The sequence below is a fragment of the Hyperolius riggenbachi genome, chromosome 8 (assembly GCF_040937935.1).
Source record: "Hyperolius riggenbachi isolate aHypRig1 chromosome 8, aHypRig1.pri, whole genome shotgun sequence".
NCBI classification, from domain to species: Eukaryota; Metazoa; Chordata; class Amphibia; order Anura; family Hyperoliidae; genus Hyperolius; species Hyperolius riggenbachi.
Window position 1 is genome coordinate 261,173,945 of NC_090653.1, and position 13,044 is coordinate 261,186,988.

At 52.7% G+C, this 13,044-nt stretch overlaps 1 protein-coding gene across 3 annotated transcripts in view; it reads left to right on the plus strand.

Moving 5' to 3' along the window:
- PNPLA7 (patatin like phospholipase domain containing 7) overlaps positions 1–13,044 on the plus strand; it is a 412,399-nt gene that overhangs the window by 112,162 nt on the left and 287,193 nt on the right. For all 3 annotated transcript variants that reach the window (XM_068248745.1, XM_068248744.1, XM_068248743.1), the window contains 2 exons: positions 2,066–2,163; positions 10,211–10,369. In XM_068248745.1, coding sequence (XP_068104846.1) covers positions 2,066–2,163; positions 10,211–10,369 — 257 coding nt within the window. The remainder of the gene's footprint in view (positions 1–2,065; positions 2,164–10,210; positions 10,370–13,044) is intronic.

Genomic DNA, 13,044 nt, shown 5'->3' on the forward strand with positions numbered 1-13,044 from the left:
CCGCCAGAAGGGACAGGTGCTGAGTGTGCAGTGGAGCTCTTGGATAAATCGCTTTCCCTGGGATCCAGCCATGGTAACCCATCTTTCTTGGGCTCTGTTCACAAAGCATTACTGCATTCGGTAATGTTGAAAACAGCTGATTTTTACTGATCACCTTCCCAAGTTAACATTCACTAAACCCATCACCGCACAGAAAATAAACATTACCGACTAGTGAGGTAGATTACTGACTTGTGCAGTAATTGCCACAAGAAATATCAATTCACAAGGATTTCTGCATGTCATTTACCGGCCAAAAGTGTTTGGTATTTTTCTCCAGCTCACAGCAGCCGATAACTGGCTCTCCTCATGCTGTCTCTGTGCGGTAGATTTGACAGACAGCCTTTGGGGAAAGCCTGGCAGCCAATAGGGAGAGCCACACAGCCCTGCTTCTCACGCTGATTTGAAGCGACGGGTAATCGGGTGTAGCAAATAGAGATGGGAAGTTCGGATCTTTTCAATGATCCGGATGATTCGAATCGGATCATTGAAAAGATCCGGATCTTTGATCCGAATCTCGGATCATTTTACTACCGAAGCATTCGGGGGTGAAATGACTAGCAGGACAGGTCTTTCCCTGCTGTGGACAGGAGAAGGGGAGGGGGGTGGACACACAGATAGAAGGGGAGAAGATGGACAGAGGGCAGGGAGTGGACAGAGATGGGAGGAGGGACGAGCAGAGAGCAGAAATGTTTGCACACAATACCCACATGCTGCAATCATATGTTTTACATATATTTCACCTATATGCTCATCTGTACACTTTGACTGCAAACGTCGCACAGTGAAAGAAAGCATTCCCAGAAGATAAGTGCAGCTGTATAGAGCGAATGCAGGAGGATCATATTGCCTTTCAATCACAGTGCCTGCAAAGTTACTGAGCTGTGCTAAGCCAAAAGCTTCCAATGTGTTCACTGTGCACAACTACGAACAGACAGCCTATAATCAGCACGTTATAGCCAGTATGTGTGCTCTACACATATCTGGCAGTGGCACCCATGTCCCCTCTCTCATCTACCTGCTGTCCCTGCAAGGCTGCCTCCCATCCAACAGAGCGATCCATCTCAGCTCTGCTTCCAGGACCCCGCTGCCCGCTGAGAGGGGGCGTGTCGCTTCTGGCCCCACCCCTTTTGCGATCCGAATCACTCATTTTGATGATTCGGATGATCGACTCATAAAATAGATCAAAGATCCGAATCGTTCATGATCCGGACAACACTAGTAGCAAAGCAGATGAGGGAAATTTTCAAAAGGCATCCCTTTAGATGTGCTTATATGTGTTGTAGCACACAGAAGAGCTCCCCCTGGTGGCTGCAGCACATCTAAAGGGATGACAGTATGCACAGGACGGAAAATTTTCGAGTCACACACACACCGCTCCCTGCCTGCCTGCTGCCCTGCTAGAAGGCTGGTGAGTGACACTTACCGAGCAGGGATTAGTGAATTGAGGCATGTTTGTTCGGTAAATTGCCAAACTTCTGCCTCATGAGGGAAAACTTTAGTGAACTTGGAAAAAAAGTGTAAAATACCGGATGAGGTATTTTACCGGACTATTATTTTACCGACCGGCCCTTTCTGTCCTCACAGGGACCCATCACTATGCTGAGATCGCTGTCTGTCACTTGACAACAGAGGGTGCTCTCAGCATAGAGATGCAGTGCCCCCAGAGGACAGGAGGAAGACTTGCAGCTTGTGGTCGGATCCAGGGTAGGTGAGCTATGTACACTGCACTATCTGCATAAAGGATGGGGGCCTCCGGTGTCCTATACTGAAGAGGGTGGGGCCCTCTGGCAAACTGAGGGAGGGGGAGCACTCACTGGCTACTTGCACTGGGAGGAGGCACTGCCTGGCTACCTATACTTTGGTGACCTGTCTTGTAATCTGTAACACAGGTTCACTTTTTAAGTTTAGAAGATTAAACAAAGTTCTAAAACCAGGAACCATGGATGATTTCTGTCCTTCCTCTTTAGCAAAGCAGCCCCAGGAGGTGACGTCCCGCTTATTGCATCTTGTCCTTCTTTTCCAGGCAGCCCCAAAGCAGCCAAATCCGACATGGACATGGCATACGAGAGAGCGCGTGTGAGCCTCACCCCCGATGAGGTACCTTCCAGCCCAATGAACAAGGTACGTGACAGCCAGGATTACTGCCGAGGCCGCTTAGGCTGCAGCCCAGGGCAGTGACTGCCCAAGGTTGTGTCTGGCCATGGAGGGGGGTGTTCCATAAAGTGGACCTAAACTCAGAACTTCCTCTCTGCTCTAAAAGATGAGCAACAGCATAATAACATTTAAAGAAAAACATTTTTTGTTGATGCAAATCCTGCAATAAATCTGCAGTGTGTCTTCTTCCTGCTTTCATGGAAGCAGATATGGGGTTAACATCCTGCATTTACAAATTAACTCTCTGCCTTGGCAGCCAGCTGACACAATTGTGATATCAAATTACAGTTGTGATTAGTTACAGATGAGGGAGAGTTAGACAGGCTAAAGTCTCTAAATACATACAGGGTGCATTTCTCTATGTTTTCCTTCTGTTCTGTGCAAGAGTTCAGGTCCACTTTAATTACTTAAAGACCTTAGTGATTGAAATCTACGCCCTGTTTTAATGGCTACCTTGCTGCCAGGGCGTAGATTTCAGTCCACCGACTCCGCACGTTTTCGCTGCTTTCGTCACTCCTGACGATCTCGCCTCTGTCTCCCCGCTGCAGCTCACTTACTCTGCAGACAGCAGAGCCCTGTGAGCGGGTCAGGAGCCGATTTCATTGGCTGCTGGCCCTGTCTATCAACGTAAGCAGCTCCCATTGGCTTACATTGATAGGCAGGGTTAGGAGCCAATGAAAGCGACTCCTGACCGGCTCACAGGAACTCTGCCGTCATAGAGACGGCAGAGTGGATGGCCCAGGTTCCTAACGTGCGGCGGTGACGGCAATTACAGCGGGTATCTGCGGCGATTTATCGCTTTTACACCATTTCTGGTACCAGCAGTCTCTGGTCCTTAAGGGGTCAGATACCGCTGGTACTTAAGCGGTTAAAGTGAACCTGAAGTGAACATTTGATAAAAAGTTAGATACAGTAGAGTCTCGGTTATCTGGCACCAATAGGGAATGGCTGATGCTGGATAAGTGTGGCTTTTGGTTGCTTGGCACAAATAGGCCCAGCTAATACAGTACTATATGCGCCACGCTATACACATACCATGAACTCTGTTTTAAATGTTAAAATACAGTTATTGAAACTATATTAACCTTGGGGGAGCCATGGTGTCCAGTTTTTAACCACAGCAGAACCCACAAACAGCCTTAGAACTTGCCGTTCACCACGGTGAGCACCGCCCGGCAATCTGTGCTGGTTGGTTGAGTTCCAGATTACCGGCACTCTACTGTACTTTAAAGAAACCACAGCTGAAAAACTAAAAAGATTTTATACGTACCTGTGGCTTCCTCCAGCCCCATCTGCCTGTATCGCTCCCACGCCGCTGCCCACAGCTTCAGAACCCAGGTCCCTGCACTTTTGTCATTGCGGCCAGCTACGCAGGAGAAGTACGCTCTTTGCTTACGTAGAGGGCGCACTTCCCTTACGTCAGACTGGCTCCGACTGACGGAAGTGCGGGGACCCGGTACCGGAGCTGCAGACATTGGAGGACGCCGGCGTGGGAGCAGTCCAGGCGGATGGGGCTGGAGGAAGCCCCAGGTACTTATAACATCTTTTTAGTTTTGAGCTCTGGTACACTTTAACTTAGAGGATGGAAGCCTCTAGATCAGGCATGGGCAAACTCGGCCCTCCAGCTGTTACGGAACTACAAGTCCCACAATGCATTTGCCTTTATGAGTCATGACTGTGTCTGTCAGACTCCTGCAATGCATTGTGGGACTTGTAGTTCCTTAACGGCTGGAGGGCCAAGTTTGCCCATGCCTGCTCTAGACAGTCCTGAGACTTCCTCCATCATGTTTGACCCCACTGATCTAACGCTGCGACCCTGTAAGTAAATCGACAAAGAACTTCTCATATTTACTGTTGGGGCTACACTCATCCCCCCCCCCCCCCATGTACGAGTGCAACCGCACTGCGCCTACGCGGTAGCACAGAGCTTTTTGTTCACAGCTTTTTCCTCTGTACATGAGGGGCTTTGCCCGTGTCCTGTGTGAGCTTGTAAAGGAAGGCTTGCTCTGGCCGTGTCCTGTGTGGGCTTGTAGAGGACAGTTTGCTCTGGCCGTGTCCTGTGTGGGCTTGTAGAGGAAGGTTTGCTCTGGCCGTGTCCTGTGTGGGCTTGTAGAGGATAGTTTGCTCTGGCTGTGTCCTGTAGGGGCTTGTAGAGGAAGGTTTGCTCTGGCCGTGTCCTCTGTGCGCTCGTAGAGGATGGTTTGCTCTGGCCGTGTCCTCTGTGGGCTTGTAGAGGATGGTTTGCTCTGGCCGTGTCCTCTGTGGGCTTGTAGAGGATGGTTTGCTCTGGCCGTGTCCTGTGTGGGCTTGTAGAGGAAGGTTTGCTCTGGCTGTGTCCTCTGTGGGCTTGTAGAGGATGGTTTGCTCTGGCCGTGTCCTGTGTGGGCTTGTAGAGGATGGTTTTCTCTGGCTGTGTCCTGTGTGGGCTCGTAGAGGATGGTTTGCTCTGGCCGTGTCCTGTGGGGGCTTGTAGAGGATGGTTTGCTCTGGCCGTGTCCTCTGTGGGCTTGTAGAGGATGGTTTGCTCTGGCCGTGTCCTCTGTGGGCTTGTAGAGGATGGTTTGCTCTGGCCGTGTCCTGTGTGGGCTTGTAGAGGAAGGTTTGCTCTGGCTGTGTCCTCTGTGGGCTTGTAGAGGATGGTTTGCTCTGGCCGTGTCCTGTGTGGGCTTGTAGAGGATGGTTTTCTCTGGCTGTGTCCTGTGTGGGCTCGTAGAGGATGGTTTGCTCTGGCCGTGTCCTGTGGGGGCTTGTAGAGGATGGTTTGCTCTGGCCATGTCCTGTGGGGGCTTGTAGAGGATGGTTTGCTCTGGCCGTGTCCTGTGGGGGCTTGTAGAGGATGGTTTGCTCTGGCCATGTCCTGTGGGGGCTTGTAGAGGAAGGTTTGCTCTGGCCGTGTCCTGTGGGGGCTTGTAGAGGATGGTTTGCTCTGGCCGTGTCCTGTGGGGGCTTGTAGAGGATGGTTTGCTCTGGCCGTGTCCTGAGGGGGCTGATAGAGGATGGTTTGCTCTGGCCGTGTCCTGTGTGGGCTTGTAGAGGATGGTTTGCTCTGGCCGTGTCCTGTGGGGGCTCGTAGAGGATGGTTTGCTCTGGCCGTGTCCTGTGTGGGCTCGTAGAGGATGGTTTGCTCTGGCCGTGTCCTGTGGGGGCTTGTAGAGGATGGTTTACTCTGGCTGTGTCCTGTGGGGGCTTGTAGAGGATGGTTTGCTCTGGCCGTGTCCTGTGTGGGCTTGTAGAGGATGGTTTGCTCTGGCCGTGTCCTGTGTGGGCTTGTAGAGGATGGTTTGCTCTGGCTGCGTCCTGTGGGGGCTTGTAGAGGATGGTTTGCTCTGGCTGTGTCCTGTGGGGGCTCGTAGAGGATGGTTTGCTCTGGCCGTGTCCTGTGTGGGCTCGTAGAGGATGGTTTGCTCTGGCCGTGTCCTGTGGGGGCTTGTAGAGGATGATTTGCTCTGGCTGTGTCCTGTGGGGGCTTGTAGAGGAAGGTTTGCTCTGGCCGTGTCCTGTGTGGGCTTGTAGAGGATGGTTTGCTCTGGCTGTGTCCTGTGGGGGCTTGTAGAGGAAGGTTTGCTCTGGCCGTGTCCTGTGGGGGCTTGTAGAGGATGGTTTGCTCTGGCCGTGTCCTGTGTGGGCTTGTAGAGGATGGTTTGCTCTGGCCGTGTCCTGTGTGAGCTTGTAGAGGATGGTTTGCTCTGGCCGTGTCCTGTGGGGGCTTGTAGAGGATGGTTTGCTCTGGCCGTGTCCTGTGTGGGGTTGTAGAGGATGGTTTGCTCTGGCCATGTCCTGTGTGGGCTTGTAGAGGACAGTTTGCTCTGGCCATGTCCTGTGTGGGCTTGTAGAGGACAGTTTGCTCTGGCCGTGTCTTGTGCCGGCTCGTAGGGGAAACGCGCGAGATGTGAAGCTGTGAATGTACATATTGCTGTACGGAAGGTACGGATCAGTGTGTACCTTGCACATAATGATGTGTCGTACAAGCAAGTCTCAGCCTGTTCTCTGCTAGAAGATGCAGAGCTTCCTGTAGAACACCAATCTTATAGAAAAATTACTTGTTAAAATAAAAAAAAAATTGTAGCCATACCACGCGACCAATTACCACTTTTTTTTTCTTTTTTAAATACGTCTTAAAGGGAAAGGCCTCCTTTGTTGTGAAAATCACAGTGCCCTCTGTTTGGTTCTCAATACATTGCAACCATTGTTGGCCAACAATAGTTAGCGCTTAACTATTTTGTTTTGTTATGTGCCTATATGGCAGTCGTTCCTACATTCCTTAACCAAAACTAAGATATAGGAAGTGTTAAGTGTATCCACTGGCTTCATGTGAGTTTGAGTTGAGCTATGTCCAGGCATTTTCCTGGACATATTCACAATGTTGGACATGTAGCGGCATAGGTAAAATGGCTACCGCTAGGGGGCGCTGCTGCCAAATGAAATCCGTGACAGTTTCAGCCTCTTTAGATAAAAGTGACGGATTAAAGTTGGCCACACATCAGGTGATCTGATCGGTGTAGCATTCTTTACCTGTCTGTATCCACTGCTGGCTTCATCTTCATACACTTTCCCAGTGTGGTTACCGGCGTAATATGGGTGAGTGAGACATCACACATGCGCCAACATTTATGCCGGCAACCATGTGAAGTACGTGTATGCGGACTGAGCAGCTGCGTCACAAGGCCGCTTCACGACAGATTTCATGCTAAAATTAATCGGGAATTGGCCTGCGGTGTATGGGCAGCCGACAGATCTCTCTCCGATCAGATTCAATCAGAGAGAGATTTGTCTCTTTGTCAATCTGCCCATATATCATCTGATGTATGGGCACCTTTAGTCTGACGCTCTGATTGCCGCCGGCCCCATCCATCACCGATGCACTGCGTAATATAATCATTACATGGGCATATTTGGGCTGCCTGCGCTGCTGCCGTATTTAGTCCGGCACGGTGTCAGGCTATGTGGATCAAACTTTGCTCTCCTTCAGTACAACGCTGCGCCTCATAATAACATAATCGTGCTGCCCTGTGTGCAATCTGGTGGAGCTACTGCGCGCAAGCTGGTGCCGGGTCACTTCCACGCTCTAGTGTGAGGAGGCGGAGACCCCACCGTCACTTCCTCACTATAGTGTGAGGAGGCGGAGACCCCACCGGCACTTCCTCACTCTAGTGTGAGGAGGCGGAGACCCCACCGGCACTTCCTCACTCTAGTGTGAGGAGGCGGAGACCCCACCGGCACTTCCTCACTCTAGTGTGAGGAGGCGGAGACCCCACCAGCACTTCCTCACTCTAGTGTGAGGAGGCGGAGACCCCACCAGCACTTCCTCACTCTAGTGTGAGGAGGCGGAGACCCCACCAGCACTTCCTCACTCTAGTGTGAGGAGGCGGAGACCCCACCAGCACTTCCTCACTCTAGTGTGAGGAGGCGGAGACCCCACTGGCACTCGCCACACAGCACACCCACAATCACCATGCATTTAGAGTCTGGGAATTTGCAGATTATGATTCAGCAGGAAATGAGGATAGAGTCCTCTTCTCTGGTGTCACAGACAGCGGTGTACACCTGACTGGTTATAATCCTCGCCCGCTTTATGCACCATTAAAGCAGAAAATGCTAATTCACCTACATTGAATTACGGTGACATTGTTTACAATTGACTGGTGTCAAGGAGCTGATTAATGGCTTGAGGATGTGCCATATGTTTCCCGCTGGCAATCTGCGGATGGTCCTTAGGGGAATAGGATGACGTCTGACTGGATTCAGGCGTCACAATTGCATCAGCTGTGCCGCCCTCTCTTCGGTCACATGGTCTGATCTCCAGGGAAGCCGGGCTTTCTTCCTAATTGTTACTGATCAATCAGGTGGCTGATTCCATAATCTGCTTTTGTGTCTTTATTAGGGAGAGGTAACGGCAGCCCTGTGATTGTGTTCTGTGTATGGAAACCAATTCCTTAAGGTGGCCACTAACTTCAAAATTTGCTGAACAATCGTTTACAAACTATTTTTCGTATGAACGATTGGAAGTGATCACTAATGGACAAAACCTCCTGACCAATACATTTGGGCGGGGTGGGGTGGGGAAAGTTTCCACTGAGCATGAGGGTAGGGAGGGGCCACTACAAATTACCCATGTGCCAAATTTCAGCCCCCCCCCCCATACACACACACACTGGTTCAAAAGATAGTGTTTTTTGTAATACTCTATCTAGGAAATTTGGACACAGCACTGGTATGAATGGACCAATCCTAAGGAGGGAACCGTGATCAGTGGCATATCTAGAGGGGTGCTGGCATAGCTCTTGCCATGGGTTCCATAGCACTGTGGGCGTTATGCCTGCCTCTGAGCTGCACCACCATTTCTGCCCCGGTGCCTCCTCGTCGCTCAGACATCAGATCAGCGGTGACCAAAGAGAGAGAGGCCGCATGGTGTCCGTGGACACGGAGCACTTCCTATGCGGAAGTGACATCATTAGGCGCTTCCCACATGTGAAGTTTGCAGCATGACTACTGTGTGCCCTCCCCCGCTCTCTCTGGTTGCCGCTATATTGCCCAGATAAGTCTCTGACCGTGACGAGGTGGGTTGGCTATATTTTGAGAATGCTGCCGCATTTTCAGAGCACTAAGATCCTTCATTTCAAGTGACAGTTTGTTGCTGTGTGTTGTATATTAGTGCAATCTGTGAGTGTAACAGTTACATTTAATTTGTAGCAGGGGTGTCGCTAGCCGCAAAGATCGGTGGCACGTGCCCCGGATTTATTCTGGGGTGCCCTGGATGTCCCCCAGGCAGAGTCAGTTGTGGTGCCTCAATGACGGGCATGCCTGGAAGCTGTGGTGCATGAATCGGGGGTATGCTGGGTACTATGGTGTCTCTATGTGGGCATACTGGGAGCTGTGGTGCCATGCTGGGCGCAGTGATGCCTTTATGGGGGCATGCAGAGAGCTGTGGTTCTTCTATGGAGGCATGCTGGGAGTTGTGGTGCCTCAATGAGAGGCCTGTGGGAGCATGGGAGGTGGTCCACTAGAAGGTCAAGGAATGCTATGGGGGAACTGCCAGATAACCTGGTGACAGGCCAGCCCACGTAGCAGAAAGCCATTACTTCCAGCACAGAAGTCAGGTAACTCTGCCTAGTTATGTTTCAGTGACACTGCCTATTTATGTGATATGCTGTTTTTTGTATTAATGGAGAGGAGGCTTCATCCAACATTTTTCTGAGCAGGCCTACTTAGACCGCTGTTAATTTAATGTAAATTTGGCTCCACCCATGACCACACCCACATTCTGGTGCGTGGCCACACCCATTTTCCAGCTGTAATGCCCAAAAGTGCCCGCATCTCTTAGGAGCCTAGCAACACCCCTGATTTGTAGACTGAAAGTCCCCGGGATCCATCACCAGAGGGGATCGCCTAATGCTGGCCGGTTGCTTTAGCAACTAGCCTAAAAAGCTAAATCCTCCCCTAAATACTTAGTAGCACAAATGGAGACGGCACACAACTGGCTTCAGAAAATAACTGTATTTGCTAGCATACAGAGGCACACACACGACATGTTTTGAGTGGACACCTACTTAAGGAAGGGCTCTGCCCGAAACATGTCAGGTCTGTGCCTCTGTATGCTACCAAATACAGTTATTTGCTGAAGCCAGTTGTGTGCCGTCTCCATTTGTGCTACTATTACTACCATTGTGCAGGAGTGGTTCACCTGCAGGAGTCGGGCACTGGCACGAGGGTCTACAAATTGACCTACAAGGTGGGTAAAGTGTGAACACTTGAATACCCCATAATACTTACCAAGCCTCCAGCGACATCTAGCACTTCCGGTTGTCTGAGTTACGGGGACTTTGCTGTAAGCCCCGGCTCCTTGATGTGCTTGGAAATGTCTCTGTATGATAGACCTGTGCCTTCTGGATGACTCAGATTATCTTATTTCATCTACAAATACCGGTATATCATCTCTGTTAGGTGGACCAACCATCTACTCGCTGTTATTTCTTAGCAGAACTGAGCCTAAAACTTACTGATTTTTCTCCCACAGCCCGCCATGAAGAAGTCTGTGACTGTCACAGAGACTCCATCCGCCATTTATCACTACAAGGAGGAGGATCTGATGATCCCGGAGTTTAGCGTCAATAGACACCTCAATGCCATCTACGAGGCTGCCAAAAAAGACCTTGCAAGTCTGATGAAGCTCAAGGTAGGTGAAAATTACTTTCTGGGCCTCTGGAACATTTCATGCTGTGCTGCAGGAAGGCCAGCAGGGGGTGCCGCTGAGCTTTGTTCCCGCACAGAGTTGCCCTGATCACCATACTGCTATCATATGGTTTTCAGAAGGGCCGTCTCCTCTCCCCCACATTCCAAACTGCCTACTAGGGTTTCTGTTGATGTACGACTCGTACGTTTCTGTGACATCTGTTGGTTTCTAAATTAATGCTAATTTGCAAAACTTCTGAAGCTTCAGAAAAATCTGCTGTGTTTTAATTAACGATGGACTCCAAAGATGCTCAGTAATGGTGTGTGGTGCTCTGTGACTTAATGACAATAATTGATTAGAGGAGGGCGGAGCAGATAACATTGGCAGCGTTATGGGTTTTGTGTTGTGTAGTAGAAGTAAAGAGGCGTTTTGCAAACTTTTATTGGCAATAGTTGGTACGCCACATTTCCTGGTGACAACTCTGTTCCTCAGGTGTACTCCTGTTAGCTCTAGTTTGATTCACCCGGGGTACCTCCTTATTTAATTCAACCATATGTGCCTGATGCCGAGGTGGTGGGGGTGACACATTGGAGAAGAGGCAGTGGTGGTGGTAGTGGGCGGACACATTGGAGGAGAGGCAGTGGTGGTGGTAGTGGGGGGTGGGGGCGGACACATTGGAGGAGAGGCAGTGATGGTGGTAGTGGGCGGACACATTGGAGGAGAGGCAGTGGTGGTGGTAGTGGGGGGTGGGGGCGGACACATTGGAGGAGAGGCAGTGATGGTGGTAGTGGGCGGACACATTGGAGGAGAGGCAGTGGTGGTGGTAGTGGGCGGGACACATTGGAGGAGAGGCAGTGGTGGTGGTAGTGGGGGGGGCACATTGGAGGAGAGGTGATGGTGGTAGTAGTGGGGGGACACATTGGAGGAGAGGCAGTGGTGGTGGTAGTGGGGGGGGGGCACATTGGTGGAGAGGCAGTGGTGAGGGGGGGCACATTGGAGGAGAGGCAGTGATGGTGGTAGTGGGGGGGGGGGCGGACACATTGGAGAAGAGGCAGTGGTGTGGCAGTGGGGGGCTGGCACATTGGAGTGGAGGCAGTGGTGGTGGTAGTGGGGGGCACATTGAAGGAGAGACAGTGGTGGTGGTAGTGGGCGGACACATTGGTGGAGAGGTGGTGGTAGGGGGGGGGGGGGGGAACTCATTGAAGGAGAGGCAGTGGTGGTGGTAGTGGGCGAGCACATTGGAGGAGAGGTGGTAGTGGGGGTGGGGGGTGGACACATTGGAGGAGAGGCAGTGGTGGTGGTGGTGGTAGTAGTGGGGGCACATTGGAGGAGAGGCAGTGGTGGTGGTAGTGGGGGGGCAGACACATTGGAGGAGAGGCAGTGGTGGTGGTAGTGGGAGGGGCAGACACATTGGAGGAGAGGCAGTGGTATTGGTAGTGGGCGGACACATTGGAGGAGTGGCAGTGGTGGTGGTAGTGGGAGGGGCAGACACATTGGAGGAGAGGCAGTGGTATTGGTAGTGGGCGGACACATTGGAGGAGAGGCAGTGGTGGTGGTATTGGGGGGGGGGGGGGGGGGGCAGACACATTGGAGGAGTGGCAGCGGTGGTGTGGGGAGGTGACATACTGGAGAAGAGTTGGTGGAGGGGGCGCACACCCGAGGAAAGGCGATTGTGGTGGCGGGGGGAGGCTGACACAATGGGGGGAGAGGCACCGGTGGTAGCAGGGGGAGGGTGACACACTGGGGGAAACGCAGTGGTGGTGGGGGTGGAGGGATAACACACTGGAGCAGAGGTAGTTGGGGGGGGGGGGGGGGTCAGGTTGGGGTGACACACTGAAGGAGAGGCAGCGTTGGTGGAGGGAGAAACACTGGAGGAGAGGCGGTGGTGGGGGGAGACGCACTGGAGGAGAGGCAGTGTTTGTGTGTGTGTGTGTGTGTGGGGGGGGGGGGGCGGGTTGGGGTGACGCACTGGAGGAAATGCAGGACAGTGGGGGGGAGACACACTGGAGAAAAGGCAGGGGCGGTGGGGGAGACACACTGGAGGAAAGGCAGGGGCGGTGGGGGAGACACACTGGAGGAAAGGCAGGGGCGGTGGGGGAGACACACTGGAGGAAAGGCAGGGGCGGTGGGGGGAGACACACTGGAGGAAAGGCAGGGGCGGTGGGGGAGACACACTGGCGGAAAGGCAGGGGCGGTGGGGGGAGGCACACTGGAGGTAAGGCAGGGGCGGTGGGGGGAGACACACTGGAGGAAAGGCACAGGCGGTGGGGGGAGACACACTGGAGGAAAGGCACGGGCGGTGGGGGGAGATACACTGGAGGAAAGGCACGGGCGGTGGGGGGAGACACACTGGAGGAAAGACAGGGGCGGTGGGGGAGACACACTGGAGGAAAGGCAGGGCGGTGGGGGGAGACACACTGGAGGAAAGGCAGGGGCAGTGGGGGAGACACACTGGAGGAATGACAGGGGCGGTGGTGGGAGACGCACTGGAGGAAAGGCAGGGGCGGTGGGGGGAGACACACTGGAGGAAAGGCAAGGGGCGGTGGGGGGAGACACACTGGAGGAAAGGCAGGGGCGGTGGGGGGAGACACACTGGAGGAAAGGCAGGGGCAGTGGGGGAGACACACTGGAGGAAAGACAGGGGCGGTGGTGGGGAGACGCACTGAGGAAAGGCAGGG